The sequence below is a fragment of the Camelus ferus genome, chromosome 26 (assembly GCF_009834535.1).
Source record: "Camelus ferus isolate YT-003-E chromosome 26, BCGSAC_Cfer_1.0, whole genome shotgun sequence".
In the NCBI taxonomy this organism is placed as follows: Eukaryota; Metazoa; Chordata; class Mammalia; order Artiodactyla; family Camelidae; genus Camelus; species Camelus ferus.
In genome coordinates this window covers 9,098,367-9,117,255 of record NC_045721.1, presented here as the reverse complement: position 1 = coordinate 9,117,255, position 18,889 = coordinate 9,098,367, and the positions used below count along the sequence as shown (strand labels likewise).

The 18,889-nt window shown below is 35.2% G+C and overlaps 1 protein-coding gene across 4 annotated transcripts in view; it reads left to right on the top strand.

Moving 5' to 3' along the window:
* The window catches only part of WRN (WRN RecQ like helicase), an 89,524-nt gene extending 71,221 nt beyond the window's left edge, over positions 1 to 18,303 (top strand). For 3 of the 4 annotated variants that reach the window (XM_014567632.2, XM_032468672.1, XM_014567630.2), the window contains 8 exons: positions 2,850 to 2,925; positions 3,164 to 3,276; positions 5,161 to 5,275; positions 8,548 to 8,679; positions 11,119 to 11,281; positions 13,894 to 14,108; positions 15,140 to 15,268; positions 17,518 to 18,303. In XM_014567632.2, coding sequence (XP_014423118.1) covers positions 2,850 to 2,925; positions 3,164 to 3,276; positions 5,161 to 5,275; positions 8,548 to 8,679; positions 11,119 to 11,281; positions 13,894 to 14,108; positions 15,140 to 15,268; positions 17,518 to 17,637 — 1,063 coding nt within the window. In that variant the 3' untranslated portion in view covers positions 17,638 to 18,303. The remainder of the gene's footprint in view (positions 1 to 2,849; positions 2,926 to 3,163; positions 3,277 to 5,160; positions 5,276 to 8,547; positions 8,680 to 11,118; positions 11,282 to 13,893; positions 14,109 to 15,139; positions 15,269 to 17,517) is intronic. The other variant, XM_014567633.2, reaches the window with a different exon arrangement.
* Positions 18,304 to 18,889: the final 586 nt, after the last annotated feature.

Sequence of the window (18,889 nt, the reverse complement as noted above, 5' to 3'; positions counted from 1 at the left end):
CAACACCAATTGTATTTGTATGAAATACATATATTTCACTCCATTTTCAAAAAAAAGATCTATGGCAACGTGAAATGGTAGGTACTAGGGTTGGTGGAGAATAAAGGTGATGCACCTGTGTGCTTTCATGCTTAAGATTTGACTTGCTGACTTAGTAAAGTGTGGAGGATGTACAGAATTGCCAAAGATCTGAAGATGGAGAATTTAAAAAACTTACCAGGACGTGTACCCAGATCAAATGGACTATGTTTCCGTATGTATCAGGTGAAAAAAAATGCTTTGCTCTCTAATGGTTTGCTCGCTTAGATAATGCTACTGTGGATCTGATAGAAACATTTACCAGAATGCCATCTCCCACCCAAATAATTTCTTTTTGTTTGGATACATCATATGTGATTGCTATGTTTGATGTAAACAAAAGGTTTAAGGGGTGTGCAAAACAGTGTACCCATTCAACATGTGGAGGCATTTCTTCATTTAAACATTCCCTGTGTTTTTGACGGACATCATCTTTGTGCCACGTACTATTCTAGGCAGTGGCATTCTGTGGGGAGTAATAGAGACATAGTCACTGGCCCTCTCAGAGTTTACACTCGAGAAGGATCGACAGGTAAGGGAGCATAAAACTACAATCCAGAGTTCGAATATGTTGGGGACACACTTTGGAGGTGACACTTGAGGCTTCATTTGGAGTTAGGTGAAGTGAGGGGATGTTTTCTAAGCAGAGGAATGGCCCATATACTAAAACCTGAAAGCAAGAGAGGGTGTTGCAGGGCTGAAGGGCTCAGCTGTCTGCTAGCAGTTCCCTGTTAGGGGACAGCGAGAGGGTGGTAGCACTTAGGACGGGAGAATTGAACAGGGTCCGGAATATCCCATTCCCTGATCGTAAAGAGTTGAGCACTAAGGAAAGGTTTTAGGCAGAGCAGTGACATCAAAATTATGACTGAGTACAGGGGTTGCACAAACATTTTCTGCAAAGGATCAGATAGTGAGTATTTTAGGCTTTGAGGGCCATGTGGCCTCCGTCTCAACTACACAGCTTTGCTGTTGGGGTCTCAAAACAGCCATAGATGATTTGTAAAAGAATGAGTGTGGCTGTGTTCCAATAAAACTTCATTTATGGACACCGAAATTTGAATTTCGTATCATTTTTACATGTCACAAAATGTTCCTATTTTGATTTTTTTTAACCATTGAAAAATAGGAAAAAAAAAAAGCCCTTCTTAGCGACAAGCCTTACTGGAACAGAGTTGGCCCGTGCACCCTAGCAGGCCGGCAGTGATTGATGACTCTGGCTGTGGCAGGAACGGGCTGCAGGAGTATCAGAGCTGCAGAGACACAAAAAGGGATGCCATTGTGGTGGCGTCTGCAAGAGGTGATGATAGCTTAGACAAGGGAGGTGACACTGGGCATGGAGAAAAAGAGATTGGTAAGGCATTTAGGGGATAGGATTGTTAGGATTCGGTGACTGAAGATAGGTGGGTGAAGGAAAATGGAGGACTTAACTGGGGCGCTGAGGTCTGTCTTTGTGGGTGAGTGCTGCTGTTTCCTTTGCTGGGCGACGACGTGAGAGGAAGACGGGTTTGAGGGGTTGGATGTTCAGGGGATGAGGTTAAATCAGGAGTTTAGTGAATAAGACATACTGAATTGGAGATACCTATGGACTGGCTCAGAAGCTAATTTTAATACATAAGCTTAGTGTATAGAAGTGAGAAAGATACTTACATATCAGTAACTGCTGTTTTAAAGTTCATTTGAATTTTCATTATGATAATACATGTACGTTTTCTACACATATTTCTGCTTCAGGGATATGTTACAAAAACATCCAGAATTTTGCCACTATATATGATAATAAATTTTTTTGTGTGGAATAACTGAAAATATCAATTTGCAGATAGTACTTTAGTATGAAGATTTCCATAAATACTAATATAAAGGTAAAGGTATTTTAAAATAAATTTATAATTGTCTTGAGTCACCTGATATTACTAATTCTTTGAACTGGAGTTATCTTTTCTCATGTTCAAAACTGTTTATTTACAGTGATAGGGTCTGATAATTGTAAAAACGAAGTCTTAATTTACAATGAAGATTTAAAATTTTTGCAACAGAGAATTTTATAAACATTCCTTAAATATCAAATGTGTTATTCTCCCCCCCCCAATCAGGAATTTATTTAAATATGACATTTTTTACATAGGCTATTCTATACCACTTCATGTTTATAACTTTTCCTGTTTATAATTAATTCATCAGTGAGAAATGCCTCTTGTAGAAACTGGTTTTCTAGGTAGTTTGCTGTCTAGCGCTTTTCATACCATGTTATCTGCTAAATGGGTGTTTTTAATTCTTCTTTTGAGGAGTCAAAGGCAAAATTACTGCTTTTGGCTTATTTTTGTTAGTTGGAATTTGAAGAAAATTGTGAATAATGTGATTAATTCCATGCTAATGTTCCTCAACAGCCAAAAGTTAGTGTCATCGCAAGAACAATTGTAGATTGTATCCCACTTGGTTAAAAAAAAATGTTTTTGACTTGGGTGTAGATAAGGAGTATTTTCTTTCAAAGCATTTGACTGAGGAGGAGGGTGGAGCAAATGTTATTCTTAAGTACACCGATTTTGTGATGAACTCAAGTTGCAGTTTTAACTTTACCGGTATAATGAAGGTATTTGATGCAAACTGTTTGAAGTCTAGGCTGTCATTTAAGTAACAGTTGCCTTACTGGTATTGCAACAAATGAACGTTAATATTGATTTGGAAAGATCTCTCATGGGGGGAGAGCAAAATAAAAAGTGAACTTGAGGAAGGAAAAGCTTTTATTCTTTACTTTCTTTTAAATGTTTTAGCATCATGGTGTCATCACCAGGAAAATGTTACAAGTCCTCAGATCCTGTTATTTCAGCTCAAGAGCAGGAGACCCAGGTATGGCTTTTGTAAAAAGGCAGTTGGTTTTTGAGAGGATAGTTATGATTTTATGCCTGCTAAAAATTCTTCTTTCCTGTATTTTAAGAATTGTTCTTTAGCTAAGAGTATAAGGTAGAGTTCAGTTTATTTTTCATCCTGAGGGGAAAATGTAATATCTGAAGCTCCAAAAATAGAGGACGGGATTTTTCTAAGTACATATAAAAAAATGCTGAGTGGTTTCTTTGTTCTTTGGCAGACTACGTTATATGGCAAGTTGGTGGAAGCCAGGCAAAACCATGCCAATAAAATGGGTTTTCCGCCAGCTATTCTGGCAACGAATAAGATACTGTTGGATATGGCCAAAATGAGGTAAATGATTTGCGTATTTCTAACTTATTTTCTTCTAACAGAACAGATTTGTAAAATGTATCATTAAGCAATAATAGGGCTGTGGCTCCAGCTGTCACATCTGGCAGGTAATTCCCAAATCTCCCCTGTTGCCACCAATGATCTCTTCACTGAGCTTTAGTCTTGCATTTCTCCATGAAACCAACTGTTTTCAGCAATCAGATTGAGTATACATGAAACCTAACTCATTACCCACCAGCCCTCCAGACGCATTTCATGCAGACACCAGAACTCTTCTTCATGAATTCCTTTTTTTTTTGATAGTCACACTGTCATGTTCCTAATCACACGTGTAAAACTTCGTATTGTTTTTACTCTTCTGACATAAATCCCCTTCTTTCTCTTTTTAAAGTAGTTTTTAGGCTTTTTCATGTAAGTGTTCCTAGTGTGTCTGTCTCTGCCTTCCTCCCTGTTTTCAGTGACACCACTGCTAGTTTAGACCATTACTCTTGGACTATTGCAAGAGCCTCCAACTAGTTGCTCTTTCCTCAGTCTCTGTCTTTCATCTGATACGTGTACACCAAGGTACTCTCTCTTTGTCATGTGATACTTCTACTTAGCTAAGTTCCCACTGTCTTAACTTCTTTAGCTCACAATTCAGGGCCCTCGCTTTATGGATTTAAACCCACTTTTCCATGGGAGTCACAGAAATTTTAATGGTTTATCTTACCTGGATCATTTACCACTTGTTTATTTAAGTCCCCTTTTCAACTTCCATATACTTATTTACAATGTTGCCTCCACCTTGTCGTTTCCTTGATTGCCTAAAACCCCTGTTAGAAAATCCTTCAACATCTGGCTTTATTATTCTTACTTGCCATGAAGTTGTCCATGTTCTTAGCAGCTAAGTGATTCCTCTCTCTGGAATTCATAAAGAACTTTTAAATTTAAATTTAAAAGATGATTTTGTGGCACTTACTACATGATTTATTCTTTGTTATTATTGGCATACATGCGTTACGTCTTCTAGATTTTAATCTCTGTGATAAAGATACTATATTCCTCATTTTTTTGTGTGTTTTCGAAAGCACCTACACAATGCCTAGTAATCACTAGGTAGTTAATAAACATTTAGAAATTATTTCCCCAAGATAGTTGCTTGGTAATTTCCCCAAGATAGTCAGCTTTTGTACTTCCTTAAAAAAAAATTGTTTCTGTTACTAAATTTCATCCAAGCAATGTTACTTCAGAGTAGAATTTTCTAATGATATTACATAGTGCTTATATCTTACAATAATTTTTTTGTTAAAAATAAATATTCAAAGACACACTTAAATATTCAGTGAAGATACTTCAAGGAAAGGGAGTAATCATTAGATTGGCAGATTTTTTTGAAAGAAGGCACCATACAGTCTCTTGCATATTGGACACAATAAAAAATGTTGAATTAAAAGCCTGAAGTAGTTAGCAGGTTTATTGTTACAAATAAACACTGTGTAAATAATGAATGAGATTTTCTTCTGAGTCTCTTAGCCTCTTAGTTGTCCTCAGTTAGAATCTTTTCATATGTATGAAAATAATAGTAATGATAAGATCAGTAATCAGGTAGAAATTAGCCTGTTTCTTTATGATAATGGCATGTTTACCAGTTAGTATTGTGTTTTTGTGATGCTGTTAATGGTATTTTTATTCATAAATTGCTAAAAAAAAAAACACCCAAATCTTTAAATGGTGGAAAGCAAAGAAAGACATCATAAAACACTATTGCTTGTTTTATACATGATTTTTGGTTGTTGTGAAAAATGCATGTTTATTGAGTGTCACTGTGAAGCTAAATGTCAGCTGTGTTGCTGGAGTGGTAATGTCTCATTGGTTTTTGGACTTTTTCATTTTCTTAAACAACAGACCTTCTACAGTTGAAAATGTGAAAAGGATCGATGGTGTTTCTGAAGGCAAAGCTACGATGTTGGCCTCTCTGTTGGAAGTTATCAATCATTTCTGTCAAATAAATGGTGTTCAGGTAAAATACTGTGGTTTGCAGGATCCCTGAGAGAATCAACTTTTAAAAAAAAATTCCAAAACACCTTTTAAAAGCAACATTTTCTCCCTTAAATTTCATTTCCACACTGGACACTTGGAAAATGAATTCAGAAGGCATGGTATAGCTCAGTAACAGAGCACAGGCTCAGCACACACGAGGTCCTGGGTTCAATCCCCAGGACCTCCATAAAACCAACCAAAAAAAAAACCCCTCCCAAAAAAACCCAAAAATGAATTCAGATAGTTTCTGTAGTAAATCGGTTATAAAAACATGTTAGTTACATGGAAGTACAGTTGACATCCAGTGTTACACTAGTTTCAGATGTACAACGTAGTGTTTTGACATTTTTACAAATTATACTCTATTTATCATTATTTTAAGATAATAACTGTGTTCCCTGTGCTGTACATTACATCCTTATAACTTATTTTATACCCAGTAGTTGGTACCTCTTAACTCCCTTCCTCTCTCTTGTGTCTCCCTCACCTCTTTCCCTATTGGTAACCGCTAGTTACCTAATTCTTAAGATGATACTAAAGCAGTTGTCCAGGCTGTTCACGTCTGTCTATTTTGTTGGGAGGTTTTGTTTTAAAATTTGAATAAGTATTATATTTTAGGTTCCTTTCAAATGTAGGTAGAAATTAAAGCTGTAAAGTTACCCTGGCTCTCAGCTGGTAAGGAGCGTAGCCACTTGGTTTTCCTTACTGTTTGTTGTAGTCCCAATATAAAATAGAGCCCAGTGTTATATATTTCTGTTTCTGTTTTAAAGCGTCAGAATAGTTGTGTGTTGCAGTTTTTCAGAAACACGCATCAGGACAAAATACACATTTTCTGGAGGAGCTTAGCCGGCTACTCACACTGTGGTGTTTGCCATGGTCTGGTCTAGTGGTCAGTCCTCATCCTTGTAATCTTTGAAGACTTAAATGTCTTATCACAGAGTGGCTGTGTTTTGGGGAGTAGATTTGCATTCTTCTTCTCTGTGAGCTTGCTTTTGTGTGTGTGTGTGTGTGTATAAACATAAATATAAGTGTAAGTATTAGAATGCAAACTCATTCAATTTAGAGTGAGAAATACAACTGGGAAGTTTCACTTGACCCAACCAGTGTGTTTGCTCCCAGCGAAGGAGATTAGATCTAGGAAGCCAGCTCATCTGAAAGTTGTTTAGCAGGCCTGGAATATAACTGGGGAAATTCTGATGGTCTTAAGTCGTCTCTCAGCAGCAAAGGCAGAATGAGGCAATCTCATACATGGCCGCCAAGGAGGCTATAATACGGGCAGACCTCGTTTTATTGCACTTCACAGATAGTGCACTTTTTTTTTTTTTTTTTTTTTAACAAAACGAAGGTTTGTGGCACCCTTGCTTTGAGCAAATCAATGGGCACCATTTCTCCAACAGCTTTTGCTCTCTTCTCGTCTGTCACATTTTGGTAATTCTCACAGTATTTCAAACTTTTCATTATTATTACGTTTGTTATGGTGATCTGTGATCTGTGATCTTTGATGTTACTATTGCAAAAAGATTACAACTCACCGAAGGCTCCGAAGAAGGTTAACGTTTTTCAGTAATGAAGTATTTTTTAAATTAAGGTATGCATATGGTTTTTTTTTAGGACATAATGCTGTTACACACTTAATAGACTACAATATTGTGTAAACGTAATGTTTATATGCACTAGGAAACCCCAAAATTTGTGTGACTTGCTTTATTGTGATACTTGCTTTTTTGTGGTGGTCTAGAAACGTACCTGCAGTATCTCCGAAGTCTGCCTGCATTCAAATCTAGTTAGCCAAGACGCCGTCTCATCTGAACAGTGCTTGGATTGGCATTACCAACTTTTGCCCTTCTGCCTTTCCTATTTGTGTTTCCGTAACTGATCTCTCTCTGTTCACATAGTGTTCTACTTATGGAGAGCATGATCTGATTAGAGTTTTAGAGTTTTGCTTATTAGAATCACATTCTAGCCCTACCTTATTGAGATTATTCCACTCATTTCACTTTGCTGAGGGTTTTGGATGTTCCTGAACCCATTAGTCACACACTAACAGATGATATCATGATTTTGAAATCTTGATGGAGTTGCCAGTATGAATCACAGTGGCCTCATGTCTAAGACCTTGGTAGAGGGGTAGCCCATTGTTGCCTCCAGGTATAGACTACACTGTGGTCCTAAGGAATCTGGCTAGTGGAGTTTGGCCTTCCTAGAAAGTTAAGGCCAAATTCGACAGCGTTAAGGTCCCAAATGGGAACACTTCGCTGTCACTTAATAAAAAATGTTCTTCCTTACAAATCTAGGCTCACCGAGAAACAACCTGTAGACTTTCGGGCTTGTGTTATCTGGCCTCTTTCTTCCCCAAGCTGCGGTTGTCCCAGAGAGCTGCGCACTAGTGTGCACCCTGACTTGTTTATGGTGGGGCTGGACTGGTGTGGGTTACAATAAGCCAAGTTCTCTCAGATTTAGTCCTTTTAATTTAGTATTAGTTCCCATGTTTTGTAAGGCAGAGTTGGCAATTAGGAGGGAAACTATTCATGTATTTCTGTGAATCATCCATCATACAGTTCTATCATAGCTATCATTTGGTCTTTTACCTTCTTTTCAGGTTTTAGAAAAATTCTAGTATTTCTTCATTAATCTTATTTTTCAGTCTATCTCCCCTTTTTTTCTTTTAAATGTCTCTTAAGGAACCATATTTTAAAATTTACATAATGCTTTGAGTTTACAGCCACGTTTGGATGTATCTTTTAAAACTATATATAGGCGCGTGCATGTGTGTGCGCACACACACACACAGACACACATATAGTTATGATATAATCCCTTATGATACATTAGCAGAATTTGTGACTATAGTACCTGAATTTGAATATTAATTCTGTTAATTCATTCAGTATTCACTTCCAGGGGATTACGGGACTAATTCAGAGGCAGAGTAGTCCACATTATAGATCATTTTTTATTCTTTATTACTGGCTTAGGGAAGACTAGGAATTTCTAGTTCTATAGCCATGTTTGTCATTATAAATATTTTATTTAAAACTTATTCCCTCTAGCCTTACTTTGCCATTTTAAATCAATATTTTAAAAAATAAAAAAACTTCTTCTTGAGCTCCTTATAAAACGGGAATTTGGGGCTGTTCCTTAGAGGTTTTATTTGTGTTATTTTTTTCCCCTGATGGCTAATGATCATGTTGATATTCTATCACTATATTGATATTATTATTGATCATTTGTGGTCCATTTAAAATTTTGTAGACAGACCTCTTTCCAAGTACGAAACCTCAGGAAGAACAGAATAGAAGTCTGGTGGGGAAAAATGAAGCACACTCACTTTCACAGTCTGAGGCCATCACATACTCTTTATTCCAGGAAAAGAAAATGTCTTTGGTAAGTGTTACTTTCAAATTAGAGGGAATTTTTAAATTTATCTAAAATGTGCATTTGGTCAGCTTTTCAATATTAAAGTTGTGACTTTGGATAAATTTATTCTTATCCTACAATATTTTATATTGTTTCATTTTATAATTAACTTTAGAACAGAATGTCATTTTCTTTTCCTGCTAAACCTACTTCTGTCAGTTAAGTGAAAACAGCAAGTATAGTTTGACCATGATTATTTTATAGAGGTTGTATCAGAGGTACTGATGAACACATTTATAGCTTAGGGATACTGAAACAGCTGTATTTTAAGACTCTATTAGTATATGTACTGATATATATAACTATATATATATTATATAACTATTATATATATGTAACTATTCTTACATGTACTGATAAAGAAATAATCTCCAAAATATATTAAGTAAAAACAAAAAAGGGAAGATGAAGAGTGGTGTGAACACATACATGTAAATGTATGTATGTATACGCACGTTTATATATTCACATATCCTTGTGTATGCACACAGAGTGCACAGAGTGTCTCTGGAAGGATATCCAAGAGGCTAGAAATTAGTTTTAAAAAAAATTCAACAAACTTGCTTTTCATGCTATCTCCTCTAGTGTAATGTTCTCTTTCTTTAACTATGTCTACTTGTTGCTCTTTGAAAAAAATCTGATTACATGAAAAATGGCCATAGTTAATGTTTCTTCATTGTTCTGGCATAAGTCTTTAAGGATTTGTTGAGTTTTTTTTTTTTTTTTTTTTAATATACAAAAGGAAGAGTATACATTAGTGGAATGAGGCAGAATGAGGCTTGAGCTCAGTTTAACTAGCTTGCATTCCTGTTCTCTTGGACATTAAATTGATTTGGACGCAGCTCTGCGGTCCAGGGCCTGCTTTTCCTGTTCTGTGTCCCATACACTAGGCTCTGTTACACACTTTGTCTTCTGGTTAAGGTCCAATAGAAACAAGAATAAACAGTCCACAGCTTGTCTTAGTCACTTAATAGATGTTCTAATTACGTAGTCAAACTCCTTAATTAAAAGTACAAAAGCCATTACACAAGAAATCAAATTAATTCCATTGTACTATTTTTGAAACAAATTACATGATAAATAGGAACTTTAAGTTCAATCTCTTATTTAAAAAAGCTTACATGTACATGTGAACATGCTTGTATATATACAATTTGATCATATGTGTATGGTATAACTGTATATAATTACTAAGAAAATATGGAATAGCTTCCAGAATTTCTGAATAAATTGTATTCCCTGACTCAGCCGGGCTGTGAGGCTTCATGTATTATGTTACATATGCATAGGTAAAAGTGTAAAGAGCTCTATATTTTCATTTATGTCTTTTGCTATGATTTGCTTGTAAGTTATTGTGAAATATCGTGGTGTAATTATCTGTACCTCCCAGGAGTCTGAGGAGGTCTTGCCAGTTAACCACAAAATTAAACATGTCTAAGCGCTAATTAATCAGGAGCAATAATATAATTAGTTTTAGGTAATATGATGCCTGGTATCAAATAACCCTGATATTATGCACACATGGTGCACACTGTCTAGTAGAAAAGGGTAGACATTTAATGAAAGTAACTTAAAACCTACCTTTAAAGGATGAAAATATTGCTTTAAATGCTCTGTTCTGTGAAGGTATCAACATTCATAGAAGTACAGTCCAAATTCAGACTTTCAAGGTGTATTAAAAGAGAATATTGTGAAATAATTTGGAGCTGACTGACTAAACTTTCTGAATGTTTAAAAGAATGTTTTATCTAACACACATCTTAAATGGATTTGGAGCTACATTTGTTTAAAAGCTACATAAATATGTAACAGTGTCCTTAATTTAGCACAATTCATGTTAAATTCAATACTTGGCAAAGGATGACAGCCCTTGTTAAATTGTGGTTATTATTATGTTATGAATAGAGCCAGTATAAAGCACCTTTTAGTCTTCTTGAGAACCTTTTATAGAATACACTTGGAGCTTTATGTATCACTAAGCATTTAAGGATTTGTCTTCTTGGAAATTCATGTAATTTAAGTACCATGTGTTATTTCAAGTATATAGATTATTGGATTATGGTTTACTACATTTTTAAAAGGTTGTGGCAGCTATTAGACTTAAATAGAATGACTACTCTGTCACTAATTTTAAAAGCGAATAATTACGGAGGGATGAAGACTGATTTCTTAGCTAAAGTTGGGAGATTGTTTTATTCAATATACGAAGTATAAAAAGTAGCACCTGTGGCATTCTATAACATGAGTAGTTGTAAAGAAATAGTTAAGATGAAGAATGTAAGTGAAGGTTTAGTTCACTGTTTATTTCTCAGTGAACCTTTACTGCAAGTTTTGGACAGTGTATTTCCATCCAGTACAGTGGAAACATTGAAAAACTCACTGGTTGTCTTGCTGCTGTTTCTCTAGGAACATATAGCTCAGAACAGGACTCTGCCTCTCACAACAGTTGGCACGCACTTGTCCCAAGCGGTGAAAGCTGGCTACCCAGTCGATGTGGAGCGAGCGGGCCTGACTCCACAGGTTCAGAAGATTATTGCTGACGTTATCCGAAGCCCTCCCATCAACTCAGGTGATAACCGTGCCCCTGGCCTGCAGCCTTAGTGACCTGAGTCACTGAACCCAGATGACGTAAACAAGCAATCCACTAATAGTTTCCACTCTAATAGCATTAACCAGTTATGCTACTAGGAGAACTTAACTCTTGTAATGCGTTTTTACTGGTTTAGAAAAAGTCCTTCTTCCCATTATCACTCAGAGGAAAGTATGAATCTTGAGAAATTCTTGTTTTCCTTTTCAGCTTCAGATTACAACTTCCACACCCATCTCCGAAACAGTGTGCTTTCATCCTTTTCTAATTTCCACCTCATCACTGGAAAAAAAAATACATTTCCCTCCCCATATTCATTCCCCTTAGCTTACTGACTCCTAGTTTTTTCCTAAACCTTTCTGATTCCTTGCCATTGGTTTCACTTAAGTAGCCATTCTAGTCATGCAGTCAGTGGTGTCAGTCACTGTGGCCTTGAAGGGATGGACCAAGCTCTCCTGGGCCCCTTGTGGAAAGGCTTCCTCTTATCACTTTGCTGCAGAACAATGTGCTCATGGGGATCAGGCCCCTTTGCTTGTCCTGCAAAATATTTAAAAATACGCCTATTTTAAAATTATGAACCTTTTTTTTTTAACGGAAGTCAAGGTGAGGTACATGAGAAGGACTTCCCCCTAAATGTACAAATGTAAACTAAGTGTGCTATAATTCAATAAATCTGATAAATTTTTTTTTAGACTGTTAGGACAAAGCAGTGGACATACAAAAAGTCTTATATGCTGTAGTGCAAATAATTAAACTTTTTATTACCTCAAATTCTTTCCCACTTGGGAACAAATATATAGTTCTCCCCAAAATTTGGAAATAATGGAAAAAAGATCACGCTCTGAAAGCACAATTAATACTATACTTAACTGATCAGAACAAAAATATTTAAGTCCCCTTCAAAGGCAGCATTTGTTCTAGGCTTGAGCAAGATTTGACTCAATGTCAAAAGAAGGAATACCTCCATTTCTTCTGTTACCAACTTCAGAGGTGCAGAATCAGGAGAGACTCAGAGGCGAGTCTGGGCAGTGGTCATCTGAGTTAGTGCCTGGGAGCTGAAGTTTCTCTTCTTAGTTAAAGCATTTATTTTTAGTACTATACACTGAGTATAGCAGATATATTTTCATTCAGAGTTAAATATTAAATTGCAATTACAAAGAACCATAGAAGATACTTTAAATTATACTTATCAAACACATTTCATCTTCCTGTCAATACACTGTACATAGGTTGTACAAATAATATGAAAAAGTACATTATTGTGGTTTACTTCAAAAGCCAAAATTGAGAAAGTTAAGATGAGAACCATGAACTCTAAACGTTATTTCTTTTGACTGTGTGTTTATAGTCTGTAAAATATCATTTATTGATGTGAAATTTTATTTTTGAATTCTTCCTTTCCTTCATAAAATACTGTTTCTTTCCTTGATAAAATACTGTCTGTTCTCTTACTGGAGGAAACATTGTTGAGTTATAAATTACAATAAGAAATGAAGATACACCTGCCATATTAAAAATTCAGATATGTTATTTTCATCTTTTTACTTAACTGTAGCCATATCACATAATTTGGTGTCTCAGTGAACAAGTTTGTTGGCATTTAAATTATGGCAATGAATTGAGAATGTTCTATATTCTATTATAACATAATCTTATACCTAAAAATAGTGTATTCATGAATTGAGAAATTGTTACCTGTTATTTTCATGCTACCTTATTTGCTAAGTAGGTTTTGTTCTTGTAATCTAATATTTTAAGGAATTCTGTACCTTTTTATTCTTTTAGTTTTTTCCATGTTTATATGATTTTAAGCTGCTTTTATGGAGTTGAGAGTCTAACTATGCTTAATAATAAATGAAGCAGAGTATTTAATGAGGTATCTGGATGATACTCTGAATAATTTCATTCTTTATGTGCATGTAACCGGAAAATTAAGGGTGGCTTCCAAGGGACCTGCCACAAAAGTAGGGGTAATATGATCTCTTTTAAAGCACCTAAGGCTTGCAGGCAGTCTTCATTATTTTACCCTTCAGCACTTACTTACATGGAAAGTTAGGGCAAGTAAGATCTGAAAATAAGCTCTGTCTTTCCCAGAAAACTTATTTAATCAATAGGCATTTTGAATAATTGATGTGTTTTGTTATGCTACTCAGTCCATTGAAAGAATCCTTTTTATTAGCATCTATTTACAAGTATGATTAGCTTCTATTTTGAGGATAAGTTATTTTCTTAAAATTAACTTATACTTGATATTTGGGATTTGAAGCATAATTCCTTTAGAAACAATTCTGTGTATGGTGGGTTTGAGTCTCAGGGCAGTCCTCAAAAGACAGTTTGAAACATAATTTATGCAGAGTTGATGGCCTGACCTGACTTGGGGTCTTGGAGGCAGGGGTGCAGATGGTACAGGAGTGAGGGGACATGTTTTACTCCATTTCCGTTCTGTACGGGGATAGGCATTTGAAAGAAGAACGTTTTTTGGCCACCTTCCTCCATCCTTTCTACAAAATATTTCACTATTTCCAGCTCATAGGTTTTTGGCAGTGTTCTGTGTAGTTTATTTTTAAATCTTTTTTTTCCCCCATCCTTTATAGATGTAAATAAAATTAAACTAATTAAAATGTATGTTCCTGAAAACATTGACACATACCTTATCCACATGGCAATTGAGATCCTGGAAAAAGACTGTGACAGCAGACTGTTCTGCCAATCTTCATGTGATTCCAACAAGAAGAGGTGTTTCCCCAACTCTGAAGCAAGCTATTCAAATTCTAAGAGAAGCAAGGAAGAGGCAGACATTAATTCCAAGGTGTTAATTATATGTGGAATTTTCATATGGTGTCAGACTGTTCAATTTGCATACTCTAATACCAGAATGCTGAGTTTTTGAACTGTTAGAAATTCTGATATAAGGTTACTTTTTTTTTTTTTTTTAATCTGGGTGCTTTATTTCCTTTGCATTTCCTAAGTCTGATCTGAGAAAAGACTCTTTAAAAGACACAAAAGGGGAATACAGCCCATCTATTTAGCTTCTTGTGTGGAATATCAGCTCCACTTCTACCTGCTATTGACTATATAGCCGGGAAGTTCTGTTTCTTTCATAGATGTATTTCATATAGGCTTTAAGCATATGGTAGTTTATGTGGTTAATGAAAATAAAGACCAGCTCTATTATAAATACCTCCTCAAACGAGTTAGTCCATCTTTCTGTCATTCATCATGCTCTGTTCCTGGTGTATAGAATATCTCAGGTATAAATATAATTGTTACTAATGGTCCATGATTAGAGAAAGACCATGAATTTAGTATTATTTTACATGGTATATTTTATTAAAATCAAATGCTTTGAAAATTACTGCTCTATATGTTATATGAGGTAAATAAATAGTAATCAGAGAATAACATCTTTGACAATGTGACTCTACTAAATGATTGTAGAGACTTGAAAATTTGACCTTTACTATTTTCTAGGTCTAAAGTAACTTGATTGTGTGATAAAAGTTTGTGAAAACTAATAATTAACTAAAAAATTACTTTAGTTCCTAGATGATAAATTCAGAATGGTGGTAGGTGGTTGCTAATATTTATATTAGAGAGTTAGGGACTTTATCTCAGTTCTACGGTAATACTTATAGGATTTCCAACAGTTAAAAACTCCTTTCTGAATAGCTTAAAAATAAGAGGAACTGGTCTTTTTAAATTCTGTACTTCAGTTAGTTTTGTATATAGTCATGTCAGAATAATGTGCATTTATGCTCTACTTTTTTAGGCATAGTTTTTTAACCCGTAAGAACGTAGTGCAGTGCAGTAACTATTTTGTATTCCATAAACATTTTAAAGGTTGATGGAAAGCATCCGTATGATTTTTCACTGAAAGATGAGAGTCACAGAAATTCACAAAAACTAACTTTTAATGAGCCACTCAGCAATTCAGAAATGGAAGAGTTATTTACAGACCCTCCATCACAGGTAAATTGATCTATTTAAAATAGTTTTTATGACAAATACATTATGCTTGATAATTTATATGCCTTGGTTTATCTTAGTTTTTAGATGAAATAAATGCAAATATAATGTACATTTTTCTCTGTTGCTTAAATACGTATGTGCACATGTAATCAGTAAATGAGTTACTGTTTTGTATTCTCAACTTAATGATAGTAGTTTGTTAACAGAATTTGGAGTATCAAAAAGATGTAAAAACCCACTGACATTTTTATTATGATTGCTGGGAATTTTAGTCTTCTACTAATGAAGGAAATTGTCACTAAAAAGCATTGTTTTTGTTATTAGACCTCATAATTAAAATCTCTCCAGATACTTACTGTTGAGATTTACACTCAATGTAAGTAAGCATTTCCCCCTTTCTCAGTGAAATAAGATCATTATTATAAGGATAGGACAAATGCTGAAGGTCATATTCCATACAAATGTTACAGGAGAGGAAGACATGAAATACTAGCTACCACTTTAATAAGTACCAAGGATGAATCAGAATGTGTTTTGATATTTTATATATATTCTCATTTAACTCTCCAGATAATCCAGCGATATTACATACTGTTACTCTCATTTTCTGTGTTAAGAAATCGAAGCTTTAATAACACCCATAATGTCATACATTTAGCAAATGACTCAGAACTCAAACCTAGCTCTGTCTGGTTTCAGAGTCCCTCTTATTCCAAAGTATTTAGCTGCAATTACAAGACTTCCAGTTTTTCCCTCTGCTCTGTTACTGTTTGGATGTGCACTCTGTTTTACTTTTTGGCTTTGTCATCATTTTAAGTGGTTTCCTTCCTCCTGTTGCCCTCAGGGGTTCAAACTCTAATTGCAAGCAATTACAGTTGTCTGTGGCTACAAGGGATTTTGATTATTATGATTTGGGGGGGAAGAAGAAGTATTTCTGGGCCAATTTTATCTCTACCCAAGTGCCTTTTCTCTATGCTATTTATGTCCCTAATGTTTATTATTTGTAAGTCAAACTATACCTGTTCTCCTGGTCTTCTCTTCCCTGTGAGAAAATGGTACCTGAGTTGCTATCTTAGCCAGTTTTTCTCTTTACCTTTTGCTAAAGTGTGGATAACCCTTTCTTCTACACTGGATTTATTTAATTAAGTTGGAATAGCTAACAGTTTTTACCTTTTTAAAATATGAAGTTGCAGTTTTTTGCCAAGGATCTTTTATTTTTTTCCCCCTCACCCTTAAAAATTTTGAACCCATTTTTAAACGTAGAAAACACAACAAAACTTAGCAAGCAGCTGATCAACAGTACATGGATACGGTCTTTGTTCTTGCAGTGGAATAAACTGTACTTGTGTATGAGGCCGACAGGCCTGTTGTAATTTACACGAGGCCAGCCGATCATAAGGGCCTCCAGTGCTGCCAGTAACTCAGTGCACTCTGCCCGATTTCAGGGTGTACCCGTTTAGGATTTCTCGGTCATCTTGGTTTGAGGAGCTAGTGCTCAAGCTGAGATAACACGGATTAATGCCATTTTTAACTTATGGAACACTTACCTATTTAAAATTGTTTTTTTTGTGTGCAGATCATACAGTGCACAACCACTGCTTTTGGGTGTACTTTTTGTCCCAGGGACTTTTAACTTCAGGTTCTGAGGCTTCATTTGGTGCTCAAGCCCCCTAAAAGTATGCAGAGTATCATGTACAACTATCTTTTTTTCTGAAAGTGGATCTCTAGTTTTTACCAGATTCTCAAGAGTCTGTGAAATAAAAAACTTTTTTTTTCATTTATTCAGCAAGTGTTTTTGAGTACTGCTTCGTTTTCAAATGCCTGATATAACTGTGTGTGTGTGGTGTGTGTGTACACGTGCGCGCATGTGCACGTGTACGTACATGCCCAGGCACGTGCCCCGCTCAGAACATTAAATTCACCATTCTGGCCAGCCCAAATCAAGTACACCGTGGGACATAGATCTGAAATAATATTCAGTTCTTTCCTTCTTAAATGAGAGTCTACACTTAAGTGTCTAAGAATAGATAAGAGGATGGCAGGTAATTGCCTAAACAAATGGCACAGTGATTTTGTCTCTCTCATTCATTTACTGTTAGATCCAGAAATAAATTCTGTAGATCTCATTACTTTATTTGGCAAGGGAAGGATGTTGGGTGTGTACACAGTAACCCATGTTACCTTTTGCAACTGAGACACATTTTTCAGCAGTACAAATATATATGTATTTTTTTGTTTCTTTCCTACAGACTTTGTCTGAAACCTCAAAGAGAAAATTACCTGGGTGGTTTGCCACAGGAAATGAGACCTTACCTTGTATCAGCAAGAAATCAATGGGCAAAACAAAGCACAAGGGTCTTTTTAGTTGAACTGGCAGTGGCCAGAGGAATTGTGTGTGTCTTACTGCATCAAAATAGGGAAGCTGTATTTCATTTCTGAAGAGAGTGGGGAGTAATATTTCTGTTTAAAAATTATTCTAATCTCAAAGTAAAACTCACTTGTTTAGCGAACCGCTGGTATCTTAAAACAGCTTTGTGCAATTCCCATAAAGTTGAATCTTCTGAGAGCCTGAGTGAGTATATCATAGAATGGAATAGTAAGTTAGTTTCCCGTAAGATTGCTCTAAGAAACTGTGTTGCACTGTCCTATTTTTAATCTCTTTACTTAATTCAGCAGTATATTTGGAAAACATAATGTGCAATGATTTAATATAGATAACAGACTAGTAGTTGTGTAGTGATTGTGTATGTGATATAAAACATTCCAATATTACCAAAATTCTGTCTTGTAAATGAAGAAATCATAGTTACTTTACAAATTATATTTACTATTGTGAGAAGAACTCTTATACACATTTAAAAATGGTATTAGTGGACCAGACGAGTGTAAATGAAACATTTTGTGTTCCATATAAATAGGGAAAAGAATATAACAAGAGACCAGATTACACCAGACAACTATGGATTTTGTGTTTTATAAACTATTTCTATTATTTTTCAAGTAATAATAAAAAACGTCCTTCATACTGAATGGTATAAAGATCTGTGTTTTAACTTTGATTTACTTAATTACCTTGCTCACTCTTAATTTTTGACAATGTCAGAATTTGATTCTGCAATCTCTTTTTGTAGCACATATAACTGAAATATCCAAAACACAAATACTCTGACATGGAGTTGGGTAAAATCATACTTAATACAACTTTAAGCAATTCACCATATGGTATTTTATTGACTTTTTTGTGAATAAAAATTACTGTTGTTAATAAAGGATAAATATATGTTTGTTGTAGAAGAACTAGAAGATATGGAAAAGCAAACAAAAAAAGAAAAGAAAAATCACAGTAGTTCCACTAGTAGGTAATCAGTTAACCCCTTTCGTATATCCTGCTAAGCCTTTTTATATTCACTTCTTTTCTTACTTTGTTATATGGATAATACATGAATGAGTTTTCTTGGTAAAACCTTCAGGCTACACTTTTAAGTATACCTAAAGTATGATGGTCGTCTTCCAGAAACGCACTTGTTTGAGTTGTGAATTGAATGAGTTGCTTTTTCCTGTGGAATATCAATTTTACTGAAAAGAATGATTGACAGAAAATATGGTTGGCTATTCAGCTTT